Source organism: Arvicola amphibius, chromosome 10, assembly GCF_903992535.2.
Source record: "Arvicola amphibius chromosome 10, mArvAmp1.2, whole genome shotgun sequence".
Classification (NCBI taxonomy): Eukaryota; Metazoa; Chordata; class Mammalia; order Rodentia; family Cricetidae; genus Arvicola; species Arvicola amphibius.
In genome coordinates, this window is record NC_052056.1 from 101,537,590 (window position 1) to 101,551,115 (window position 13,526).

Below are 13,526 nucleotides of genomic sequence, written 5' to 3' on the forward strand. Positions count from 1 at the left end.
CTGTCTGTCTCCCAATCAGTCTGCTGATCTGGAGCTTTACAACAACCTTTGTATAAACCTCAAGTATAAGCAACAGAGGCATTTATATCCTGGGGGTAACCAACAGCCATCTAATTGGATTTAAGGCCAGTTTAATAGGAGGGAATTCATCTCTGATACTGTAAATCTAGTCTACTACCCATGGCTGTAAGGCCATTAAGAAAAACCTACTACCCTTAGTTTCACTGAGCCAGTATAATTTCAAATTATATTCTAAATACTAATCCCTGTATTGTACGTATAGCTCTGATCCTCCATCAAGCTAGCCTATATCTAAGGCCAAAGGAACATCACAGAAGGAATGGAAAGGTTCTAAAAGCCAGAGGACCAGGATGTAGGCTGCAAGAAAATGTCTTCTATGTTTTACAGGGAGACTGTACCCACAAAATTTCTACATGTCTACACAGATGGGAGAAATCTCTTAAGGTAACACCTGAAATGAAGATGTTCAGGTGGTAAATGGCTACGGATGGAGGGAAAAAATCTGTCTTTTCTAGGGAAAAACCCCTTAAACACACATATATAACACTAAAATAACTCAGCAGGTTATATGTGTTTATTTATTGTCTGTCTCTCCTCTTTCAAATTAAAGAATACAAGGCTGCCTGGGTGTTGGTGGCACACATCTTTAATCCTAAGCACTCAGGAGACAGAAGCAGGCAGATCTTTGAGGCAAACCTGCTGACAGGTTTGAGGCAAACCTGCTGACATAGTGAGTTCTAGGATAGTCAGGGCTACAGAGAGAAACCCTGTTTTGAAAAACCAAAAGAGGCCAAAAATATAAGGATGGTAGTCACAGGAGACATTGGATGGTTGGAGAGAGAGAGAGAGAGAGAGAGAGAGAGAGAGAGAGAGAGAGAGAGAGGGGTAAATATAGTACACGCATATAACAATCCTTAAAAATAAAAGTCCACGTTTTAGATCACATTGTTAGTTTCTTCTCTGTCTTCTTCTCTTTCCCTTCTCCCTCTTTGCCTTACTCTGTCTGAACTAGGGATGGAACCCGGGGTCTTACACATGTCAGGCAAGCACTCTAACAGCTAAGTCTATAAGGTCTTATATCCCTAGGTCCCCAGTCCTATTTAAAAATTAAAAAAAAAAACAAACAAAAAAAAAACTTTGAGGCAGGATATCAATTAACTTGTTTAGGTTATTTTTGATTTTGTGATCCTTCTGCCTCAGCCTTCCATGTAGCTAAAATTACAGACCTGAGCCACTTGGCTCAATATTACTTTGCTATGATTGCTGAAAGAGATATAAAACAATATGCAACACCTCTTAATACTATTTGTTGTTAAGTGAAAGGGACTTTGGAAAGAGAAATATGATCTTACATTATGACATTTTAAAGCAACTACAAAATCTTTATGTAAAAATATATTAGTGCACTTTCATATGCTCAAAAAATAAACTCTTCCTGAGTTCACCCATTATCTAATTGTGACCAGGAAAGTGAGCGCTGAGGCAGGAGGCCCTGTGGAGCTAGACACAGGGCATGAAGGAGTCAGAACCAACATATCACCTATCATCAGAATTTTCCTCCCCACACAAGTACACCTGTTTATAAGCATAGTCATCTTTCATATTTATGAGCATGGCATACTTCTTACCTTTCCAGACCCGAATACTGCCTCTTGGGCATATCTGATGAGGCATTCTTTGCAGAACAAGTGAGCATCAGCACATTGTGTCAGCTCCTCAAATGGAAACTCCCCATAGCAGCAGCGACACTCAATCAGCTGTCCATCCTGAAAGCCAGAGAAGATACATGTGAACACCCCCATACGCCATTCAACTGAGGCCTTATCTTCTTTGCACCAAATACACAATGAGGTGACACCAAATAACAACAAACTTTTTTTGCTATCTAAACCTAGCACAGAAGCTGGGTATCATGACAATATATGTATGATGACAATACTTAGGACACTAAGAAAGGAGAAATTAGAGTTTGAGGTCAACCAGGGCTATGGAGTGAGACCTTGTCTCAAGAAATAGGTAAACAAAAACCATAAATCCAATTTAGACTTCGGTATGACACTACACCATAGCAAGCAACTGCTGCAACAGATGCTGACGTGACTATAAAAGGGCTAACGGCATGACACATTACCCAAGAAGCTGTCTAATGCTGGATTTCTTCTTCCTGTCAGAAGACAGGATGTGAAGAGACCATAAGCTGGCCCTAGCTTTTGGTTAAAAGACTAAGGAAAATTAAGTCGCATCCTTAAGTACATGTAGAGATGTGATGCCACTGCTCATTGAGGAGATAAATCCAGTCAGCAGCCTGCTCTCAGCCATGCCAAGAAGCAAGTTGGCAAATATGGCACAAAACTCCTGGCCCAAAGCCACACACAGGGAATCTGAGTGTAGGGATGTAAAACAGTCCCTTCTAGCAACTGTCTAGTGAATTTCTGTTCATGCTCTTTGAGAACATATCTATCTCCTTCCAGTTCTGTTTTGGTCTTGTATGAAAATAACATCCTCTAGCTGTTATACTGACTGTGACTTGAGTCAACTGCAAATTCACAAGTCAAGAGGTTATAAAAAAAAAAAAGTTTGCTTTGAAAAGTCCAATGAATACACCTAGAATAAATGAGCTTGTTGAGATTTAAAAATACCTTTTGATATTGTTCTTCATTCATCTGAAGAGCAAGCAAAAAGTCTTCATGCTGAGGAACAAAAGAATCAAACATTCAGATGTAGAAAGGAGACTATATGCCAGAAGCACGGATTTCAATTTATACACATTATTAATAGGTATCCCTTCAGTTAGCACGGTTTAGTAGTTGAAAAAGTTACCAAAGGATAAATCTGCAGAGCGAACAAGGAACAGATCAACACAAAACACTCTGGGATAACAACAGCAAAAACAAACAGGAAGCTAAAGGTGCCAAAACCAAGTCTAATAACACAATTTGCTGGTCAAGTTGGGAACCAACCAGCACCGTGTATTGCTGCAGAAGATGTAAAATGGCTGATTATGAAGGATTATGAGTTCACGTGGTGTGAACTCAACAGTGGGGAAAAAAAACCTGTTTTTTGAGATAGGATCTCTCTATGTAATACTGTCCTGACTTAAAACTCACTCTGTAAATCAGGCTGGCCTCAAACTCAAAGATCAGCTTGTCTCCCTCCCCCACTTCAAGTGCTGGGATTAAAGGCATGAGCCACAATATCTGCTCAAAACTTTTGTGACAGAGTCTCACTATATAGCCCAGGCTGGTCTCGAACTCATAAAAATCTGCCTGCCCTTGCTTCCCAAGTGCTAGGATTAAAGCTATATGCTATCAAAGTCATGCTCAGGAAATTGTCCCCAAGATGCTCTTAGGAATAAATATGAACTGACATATTTACACAAACATATTTACAAACAGCAAACCCTAGAAACAAGCCTTGACCCTCATCAAACAATGTTACAGCAGGCAGTTTTAAAAAGCAAAGAGGAAGAACTCTGTGGATTGTAAGCAGAGGCTGCTTGTTTGCTCCCGGCTGCCCAGACCCAAAATAACCACATAGAAACTGTATTAATTAAAAAACTTCTTGGCCAATCTCTTAGGCTTATTTCTAACTATCTCTTATATCTTAAATTAACCGATTTTTATTATTTTATATCTTACCACGAAGCTCACGGTTTACCAGTACTGGAGTGTGGGCATCTTTCTCCTCTGGCGGGTACCTGGCATCTCTTTGACTCTGCCTTCTTTTCCCTTCAATCTCTGCTTGGAATTCGCACCTTGCCCTATTCTGTGTTGTCATCAGCCCAAAGCAGCTTCTTTGTTAACCAACAGTAATTAAAGCATATTTACAGCATAAAGACGGAAATTGCCATTCTGTAGGCAGAGGCTGCTTGTTCATTTCTCAGCCACCCAGACCGGAAATAATCACACAGAAACTGTAATAACTGCAATACTGTTTGGCCAACAGCTTAAATGTATTTTTAGCTAGCTCTTATATCTTAAATAAACCCATTTCTATTATATTTTACAAGTGTCGTGCTGGTGTCTTTCTCCTCCAGTGGCTACATGGCGTCTCCTTGACTCTGCCTATCCTCTCCTCCATCTGCTTGCAATTTCCACCTTGCCCTATTCTGCACTGCAACAGGCCCAAAGCCACTTACTTATTAACCAATGGTTAAGAATCATATTTACAGCATAAAGAGGGAAATCCCACATCAGGGAATGTCTGCTAGGATGCAGTGCTAAGTGAAATAGCAGGAACTGAAGAGTATCTCCCTTAAAAATTATTTGAAATGCTACACACACGTGTGTGTGTGGGCATGTGTAAGAAGACAACTTTGTGAAGCCAGTTCTTTCCATACGCCTTCACATGGGTTCTTGATCAAACTCAGGTCCCCAGGCTTTGATCAGCATACGTCTCTACCCACTGAGTCATCTTGCCAGTCTTATTTCCTTTTTAAAAGCAATTTATTTCAGGCAGGGCGGTGGTGGTACATGACTTTAATCCCCGCACTCAGGAGGCAGAGGCAGGTAGATCTCTGTGAATTAGAGGCCATCCTAGTCTACAAAGCAAGTTCCAAGTCAGCTAGGGCAGTTACACAGAGAAACTCTGTCTCTAAAAACCAAAAAGAAAAAAGACAGAGAGGGAGAGGGAGAGGGAGAAGGAGAGGGAGAGGAAGGGAGGGAGAGAGAGAGAGAGAGAGAGAGAGAGACAGAGACAGAGACAGAGAGAAAGAGAAGAGCAAGCAAGCAGGCTGAGCAAGCATGTTGAACAAGCCAGTAAGCAGCACCCCTCCATACCCTCTGTATCAGCTCCAGCCTCCAGGTTTTTGTTGTATTTGAGTTCCTGTCCTGACTTTCTAAGATGACGAAGGTTGATATGGTTAATAAAAGCCAAATAAACACCTTTTTCCCTATGGTGCTTTATCACAGCAATAGAAACTCTAAGACAAGCCAGAGAGACTAGACCACTTTACCATGTTAGAGCAAGGATGTGGTCAGAGACTATCAGGTTAGAACCAAGGAGCTGCTAATGATCAGAGGATAATTTGGATATAAGGTTAATAATGACTACAAATAACAGATAATCTATTAATTCTATAAATTGCTCTTGGATAAGCTCTGTGATGACTTTTTAAATTTAATTCAATTTTATGTATATGGGTGTTTTTCCTACAAGCATGTCTCTGTTCTATGTGTGTGTCTGGTGCCAATAGAGGTCTAGAGAAAGGCTTCAGATAGTTTTAAGCCACCATGTGGGTGCTGGGAATTGAGCCTAAATCCTTTGGAAGAGCAGACAGTGCTCTTAAACTGAGTTTTCTCTGTAACCCTCCATGGTAGTATTAATAAATGGATGGATCAAGATGAAAACTTTCTTCAAATTCTATTGTCTGCTTGAGATGTAGAATTTTATCCACACACACAAACCACCGCTTCATTATGAGATAGTGTCTATCCAAATACTCAATATTGATTAATCAATAATTTTCATGTTGTTTTCTTAAAAGTAAAAATGATATTTTGTGCGTGGTAGAGAAATAATAAAGGTGTGGGGGTAAGATTCAGCTGTTCTCAAGTTGACAAGTACCTCACCTCAGGATCAGTTCTTACATCTAGATGCTGCCAGAACACTTATGTACTGATTCTGTGTTTTTTGTTTTTCAAGACAGGATTTTTCTGGCAGGATTTCTTTGCAGACCAAGCTGACCTCAAACTCAGAGATCTGCATATTCTATTATTATCTTGGTGGTCTGGGAATTAAACATTGGACCACTCAGTCACATCCTTGGCTCTCTCTAAGTTATCTAGGCTAGCCTTGAACTTTCATTAATCTTTGGAGTCTCAGCTTCTAAAGTAAGTGGAATTACAACACCACACATGGATAAGACTGGCATCTTAAAATATTGAGTGCAGGGAGACTGTTAAGTCACCATTGCTTTTTTTCTATTGTTCCAAATTTGAAACAAATAATTAAAAAATTTAAAAAGCAAACTGTATCCATCCTTCTAAGAAAGAAATGTGGCTTCAGGTGAGACAAGGTAGTATACACCTTTAATTCCAGAGTGAGCAAAGTTTATCTCTGGGAGTTCAAAGCCAGTCTGGTCTACATAGAGAATTTCAGTACACACAAAGCCATGTAGAAAGATCTTGTCTCAAAAACACAAAACAAAAAACCACAGAGGATCAAACAACCCCCCCCCCCACCACAAATGTGACCTCATAGGCTTGGGTCTACATGAAGTCAAAACTTGGGGTCACCAAAGTCTAGAAGACTTTTATTAAATAATTAATATAGGTGTACTCCAATTGAATTGAATGTTTTATAACATTTGGGAAAGTTATAGAGATAAATGAGAAGTTAAAGACATAGCTTGCATGCTTCAGTATATGTGTGCCTACAAACATACACATAAATAACTGCAACAAAAAAATTAAACTATAGTTTTGTTTTGTTTAAAATCTTTCTTTGCTGAAAACAAACCTGAAGAAAAGAAGCCCTCTTCATAAAGTATTAAAACTTGTTTTAGTCCATAAAAAAGTAAGCAAAATGAATACAAAACATACACAATACAAACATATAGTAAGAAGGGAATAAACAAAACAAAAACTCAAAAACCTTTACTTTGAGTTGGGTATGGTGGTGCACACCTGTAACTGTAGCCTAAGCAGTTGGAGTAATGAGGCAGAAAGATTTCCAAGAGTTCAATACCAGGCTGAACCACATAACTGAGCACCAAGACAGACTGGTAAAAAAAAAAAAAAGGAGGAGGAGGGGGAGGGGGAGGAAGAAGGAGGAGGAGGAGGAGGAGGAGGAGGAGGAGAAGGAGAAGAAGAAGAAGAAGAAGAAGAAGAAGAAGAAGAAGAAGAAGAAGAAGAAGAAGAAGACCTAAAAGCAAACTAAACCTTACCACATAATCAATCAAAAAGGGGAAATTTTTGGCTAGATGTTGTAGTTCAGTGGCAGAATGCTAACTGCAGGTTCAATCCTCAGTATGGGGATAAACGAACCCTCCAATTCAAGATTCTCCTGTCTTAGTTTTCAGTGCTAGGCTTAAGGGATGGAACAACCATACGTTTCTTGAAAAGGGAGCATTGGTGTGATATTAGTGATGGAACCCAAGTTGGGCTATATCCGCAGCACCTAAAGGAACTCTTAATCCAACAGGGAGCAAACTAGAACTTCAGAACCACATTCCAAGATCAAAGCATAGCTTCCTACCTCTGCCATCTCTTTGATTTTCTGCTCGTAGAATTCTTGCTCTTGTTGCACAGCTGGAAGGAGGGCCTGCTGGTCATAGGATCGGCAGTGTCGACGCTTGTTTTCCAGAAAGAACATTCTCTTTTCTATTTTTATGTTACCTAGAAGACATATAACAAAGTGAAATCACAGGAACGACTGTTTACTAGGAATACAGGCCAACCATTCTGTCTTCTACAACTTAGCACCACCCCACCAGCCACACTACGTCTTCCAACAACTCATCTTACAGTTGAGACCATCTGCCTTACCATGCTTAATATGTGGCGAGGCTTTCGTTCTTTTTCACTTTTTCTTTGTGAGCACCAACTGTAAAGCCTCTCCCATTCTGACAGCACTGCACCAGGTGAGCATACAGTTATATATATATATGATGATAGAAGAAGACCCAACACACACACACACACACACACACACACACACACACACACACACACGTTCATTGGTGTTTTGCCTGCATGTATGTCCATGCTGAGAGTAAGAAATCCTGGAACAGGAGCTACAGTTGTGAGTTGACATGTGGGTGCTGGAAATTGAACCCAGGTCTTCTGGGGGAGCAATCAGTGCTCTTAACCTCTCAGCCATTTCTCCAGTTCTAGAGCATTAGTTTATTAGCATAACAGCGGCTTTAAAGTTCTTAACTATTACAGCTACAGCTAGAATGCCCTGTGTTTGTTTACTGGTCAATTTGCCACTCACCAGGGTTTATAGGTAGTAGTTAAGACATGCTTTACATTAAGCTATAGAAAGTATCTGCAGTAGTTAAGACATGCTTTACATTAAGCTATAGAAAATATCTGCAGTTTTTCCAAAGTGGTCTTTCCAATATATCACCCTTAACCAACAGCAATGTACAGGTTCCATCTGCTTCATATCCTTGGTCCACACCTGATATTACCAGATGCTTCTTTCAGTCACTGGGGCAGATGCAAACATATATTATGCACGCTGAATTTTTTGTTTGTTTTCTTGAGAAAGGTTTTTCTATGTAGCTCTGGCTGTCCTGGAACTTGCTCTATAGACCAGCCTGGTCTGGAACTCAGAGATTCACATGCTTCTGCTTCCTAAATGCTGGGATTAAGGTGTGTGCCACCACACCTAGCTACATATTAAACTACTTAGACTATCTAAAAGATCAGCACCTAAATTCACCAAAATCACATTGTAAGTCAGAACAAATGGCCTGCTCAAGCATTGTTTTCTTCTGTTAATTTATCCAGAAAATTATTATATCCAGAAATCCAATTACTACTCGTTTATTCTTGATAATCTTTTAATTTTAACAGTATTTATTGTCTGGTTCCTCATATATTTATCCTCGTTTTCTCTTGTTCTTAAGCTTTTAAAAATGTAAACTCCTGCCGGGCGGTGGTAATACACATCTTTAATCCCAGCACTCAGGAAACAGAGGTGGGTAGATCTCTGAATTTGAGGCCAGTCTGGTCTATAGAGCTAGTTCCAGGACAGAGAAACACAGTCTCAGAAAAACAAATAAAATATGTAACTTTTGATTTAAAAACCAGTCTTTTGCTTTAGGGATAGTGAAGCACGGTGCTAAGAATCAGCTGTGAGGTCAGATCATCAGGACTGGAATCTCAGCTCATTTACTTATAGATGCACTGGCAAGGTGCTCAGCCCTTTTATGCTTCAGTTTTTTCTTTCTCTTCAGCCACATGACCTGCAATTGTGACAGGAAGCTCCACGAGTGTATTTTGTCTTGATATAAAGAAGAGCTTTCTTTGTGAAAGACAGAGCTGGCCAATAAGGGGTAAAACATATTGTAAAGAACATGCTCTCCACTACTGAACACCAGAAACAACATCCTTATGGCTACATTTTAGGGATGACAGAAACTGCATTAGTTTAGCCGAGTGAGAGATACCGACATCATAACCAGGGACCAATGAGACTGTCACAAAAGAAGGAACTGCTCCACAGACTGCTGAGGAACACGAGCTCTGAACCACAGTCTCAGGGAATGAAAGCCACAACAGAGAATTTACAAATCTAAAACCTTTTAAATTTTATTTAATCATACCTGGAATGAACTTTAGAAACACACATATAAAAAAGAGAAATGGGGAAGGCAACTTCCCATTTCTGATGTGAATAAAGAGCAATGAATTCCTTGTTGATGTAAAATTAAGTCACATGAAACGTTATAAAATCCTGCAGCCTGTGTAAGGGGGGTTCAGACCCAAGTGATTTCTTTGAAAGCCTTTCTGAAGTTATTCCAATGGGAATTTATAAAAACCTGGCTATCAGCTACGCTATCAGGTACAAAACTGTCTCCCTATAGCAATTAATCATAAAGTGATTTGTGAATAAAGGTCAGTACAACTATACAGCTGATACTCACATTTCAAGAGCAGTGTTTATTCATGATTAGCATCATTCCCTTTAGTCCACATAAAATCCTCCACTACACAGCATTTTCCTGATAGAATGACCCAAGGGAAAAGAAGGCCAACAACTGCAGCTACTGTCTATAAACTGTGATATGCTGTCAAAACAGTCCTCTCAGTTACTCTTGCACATGTCCTGCTTCGTGACCTCACAACTTTACATGGTTATCACCGACATTAAGCTTATCATTACCTTGTTCAAATTTGAAATCTATGAAAGAATACTGGTTCATTTCTTTCCTCTTTTTCCGTTTTCCACTGGCTTCAGGTGACAGCTCCTGCCATTTTTTAATAGCATCAGAAAAGGCCTAAAAATTGAGAAAGGGAAAAGTTACCATCATAAATGTAAAAAAACAAATAAAAAAAGTTAATCCTTAAACCTTATCTTCCCTCACAGTGCCAGTTCTGCCTAGTGTGACAACAAAATGCTTTCTTTTTTTTTTTCTTTTTTTTCTTTTTTTGGTTTTTCGAGACAGGGTTTCTCTGCAGCTTTTTTTTTTAGAGCCTGTCCTGGAACTAGCTCTTGTAGACCAGGCTGGCCTCGAACTCACAGAGATCCGCCTGCCTCTGCCTCCCGAGTGCTGGGATTAAAGGCGTGCTTTCTAACACGCTAAAAGGCAACATAAAGAAACGAAAGGTGCCAGTGCATAAGTACAGGCTAAGTACCTGTGAACAGTACTCTGGTTCCACAGTCTCAGCCTACACAGTATTAATGGTAGCAGTCCCTCTCTAGCCCCCACTGATTCCTTCTCTAGCATGCCAAGGCTCTTTACTATACATACAGAGACAGACACTACAGTCTGAAATCCTTAAATCAGTGTCTTCTTCCAACTCCAGCTTCTTCTTCATTTCTTAGATTTTCCAATCAACACATAAAAAGATCTCATTCCCCATACAGTTCTAAGCCCACCCCTCGTCACCTCTTTGTGGTCAAAGTAGCATCAGATGCTGTTCCACCCCTCCCTCTCCAAAGAGCATGAACTCACACAGGCCATGCTTCTGATTCAACCTCGATTCAGTCCATGTACTAATAAGGGGTCAAGCACAGCCCTCCACACGAGGCCTCATTTCCCTGACATCCCTGGCCTGTGCTAATGCTCCCAACCTACTCTTCCTCATTCCTCAGCTAGCCCAGCCCCATGTAGTGAGTCCTCTCTACCTGACAGATTCTCTAGATATATCACAGTGCAGGTTTGTCTTCTACAAACTGGTAACCCTCAAAATCCCATCTCCAGCCATTTCTCTAGTCTTTTCTGTCCATGCAACCACCTAACAAATTGACTGCCTCACAAACACTACATTAGAGTTGCACCTTATTCTGTCCCTACAAGTCAGTTCTTTTCAGTTTCCCTCCCTACAGTCTTCTTCCATGCCTCCGGTCATGTCTTCTGTAAACATACTTTAATTTTTCCTTTCAGATACATCTCAGTCAACAACAGCATGTTTGCTTCTCTGCTTAAAGTCATTTCCTTCAGCACACTGTGAGCCTCTGGAAGACAGAATCTTGCATAGCTCACCCTTGGTAACCTACAGTTTGTATGCACCACTTAAATAGAGATAAATAAACAGGGAGATATGTGTGCTACAGGCTAAAATGCACATTTAGAATCTGTTCATCTTGGGGGGAAGAAAAAACAACATACTGATGCATCAAAAGAAAATAAGCATTCTAGCTAATAAAGAGAGAAGGAGCACCTTCCACTGTAGCTACCTATTCTGTAGGACCTTCCAAGACCTATCAAAAAGGTTGAGAGAGGAAGGGCTACCCCAAGTAAATCTCAAAAAAAAAAAAAAAAAAAAAAAAAAAAGGCTACATTTGTAAACAGGCTAGAACTGAAGCTCCACTCATCCTCATACAGATCTGGAGAAACCACACCAAAGCCTGCAAAAGGCAAAACCCAACATGCTTCCTTGGTGCTCTCCTTTGACTGTGGAACTTCCCATTTCCTCTTTCCAGAATTTCCAAACCTTCATGCAGCAATCTTAGAATTACATCTTAGTACTTGGCTGTAAGAAGATTCAACAACTTTGGACTGTAGACATGACACAGAAGTTAAGAGCAATGGCTACTCTTACAGAGGACCTGGGTTTGAGTCACAGTATCCACATGGTGGCTCACAATAGCCAGGGAATCTAATACCGTCTAGGCTTCCCTGGCACTACACAAGCATGTGGGTGCATAGATATATTTCAGGCAAAACACTCATAAATATATCTTTTTTTTCTTTTTCTTTTTGGAATTTCAAGACAGGGTTTCTCTGTTTTCTTTTCTGTTTTTGCCCAAGACAAGGTTTTTCTGTATATCCTAGCTGCCCTGGAACTTGCCAAGCTGGCCCTGAACTCAGAGCTCCGCCCACCTCAGCCTCCTAAGTGCTGGGGTTGAAAGTGCACTCCCACCTGACTAATGCACAGTCTTTTAAAAAAATTAAAGATTCATTAAACACTACCCCTTTGAACTAGAGCTATTTGCTAAAATTCTGGCCATAATTACATTTTACAAGTGAGGCCACTAAGGCAGAGGTGCTATCAGGGAGGTGAGATTAGAGCTCCGGAATGGTGGTGCACTGGCTTGGTGGCCGCAACAAAGGAAGAAGCTCCATACTGGAGCCCTAGAAGTTGTTATTTCATTAAATGGGAAAGTTTCACTTAAAATGAACAACAGCTAGTTCCAGGACAGGCTCTAGAAACTACAGGGAAACCTTGTCTCGAAAAACCAAAAAAAAAAAAAAAAGAAAATTCAATACTTGCCAGGAAACTGTATCTTTTAAAATGTCATATATAAATTAGTCTCCAAGTTCTCACTTTAACAGCTGTATTAGTAATCAGCACTTCTATTATAGTTGGCTAAATGCCTAATTATGTAGACCAGATATAATCAGATTACAGGGTAAGAATAAGAATGCTTTGTGACCTGTGTCTATGCATGTAGGCACTCAGCTTACTCTCTTGCCTCTTAACCATCTGCATCATGGCTATGGTGAAAGCATCTTTCCATCAAGGCTTTGCTCTAGTAACCTCTCAGCTTTCCCAGCTCTCTTATTTGTCTTCAGAGCATTTACCACACTGTGCCCCCAAACAGACTAAAAGCTCTTTGAAAGGAAGCTACTCTGTGTCCTAGTTTTCATTCTTTATTCTTGTTCTTTTTAATAGTTCAGGGATGGAACATAGGACCTTGTGCATGGCAGGCATACAGTTTCCCACTGAACTCCACTGTTAACCCTATTTTGTGTTCTAATGATCCCCAGATCTTCAGGTTAGCTTACTTGCACACTAGGAAGTAAAGAATCAAAAAGACCTGCCTAGGCGCTCAAAAATAATGTTCTTGTAGCTCCTGTCTAATCTTTCTTATAAATTTATTGACACTTTTTAAATTGAACAGCCACTCATGTCACAATTATAAGTCAAGCATACAGTCAATCTGGTAAGGCTTTTAATACATCTAAAATAATGGTCAAAGTTACCTTAAGAGATACCTAGAAGATTAATTTAAAAAAAAGGCTTAGCCTTTAATCCCAGCACTCGGGAGGCAGAGGCAGGCGGATCTCTGAGTTCGAGGCCAGCCTGGTCTACAAGAGCTAGTTCCAGGACAGGCTCTAGAAACTACAGGGAAACCCTGTCTCGGAAAAAAAAAAAAAAAAATGACCCTCAGGTGCTCGAAAAACCAAAAAAAAAAAAAAAGGCTTAGTGGGACAGGAGGATCCTGGAGTTTCAGGCTAGATGAGATTACACAAGCCCCCGTCTGGGGGGAGGGGGAGGGGGAGAGAGAGAGAGAGAGAGAGAGAGAGAGAGAGAGAGAGAGAGAGAGAGAGCGCGCAACAGCACAATAGGCATGTTGATGTCTTAAAGAATTGGGGCAGTAAAAAA

The 13,526-nt window shown here is 40.3% G+C and overlaps 1 protein-coding gene across 2 annotated transcripts in view; it reads right to left on the bottom strand.

Annotated features, from left to right (window-relative positions):
- Rnf216 (ring finger protein 216) overlaps positions 1 to 13,526 on the bottom strand; it is a 118,195-nt gene that overhangs the window by 73,469 nt on the left and 31,200 nt on the right. For both annotated transcript variants that reach the window (XM_038345971.1, XM_038345970.1), the window contains exons 8-11: positions 9,856 to 9,970; positions 7,219 to 7,358; positions 2,661 to 2,711; positions 1,650 to 1,787 (exon numbers count right to left, since the gene is read on the bottom strand). In XM_038345971.1, coding sequence (XP_038201899.1) covers positions 1,650 to 1,787; positions 2,661 to 2,711; positions 7,219 to 7,358; positions 9,856 to 9,970 — 444 coding nt within the window. The remainder of the gene's footprint in view (positions 1 to 1,649; positions 1,788 to 2,660; positions 2,712 to 7,218; positions 7,359 to 9,855; positions 9,971 to 13,526) is intronic.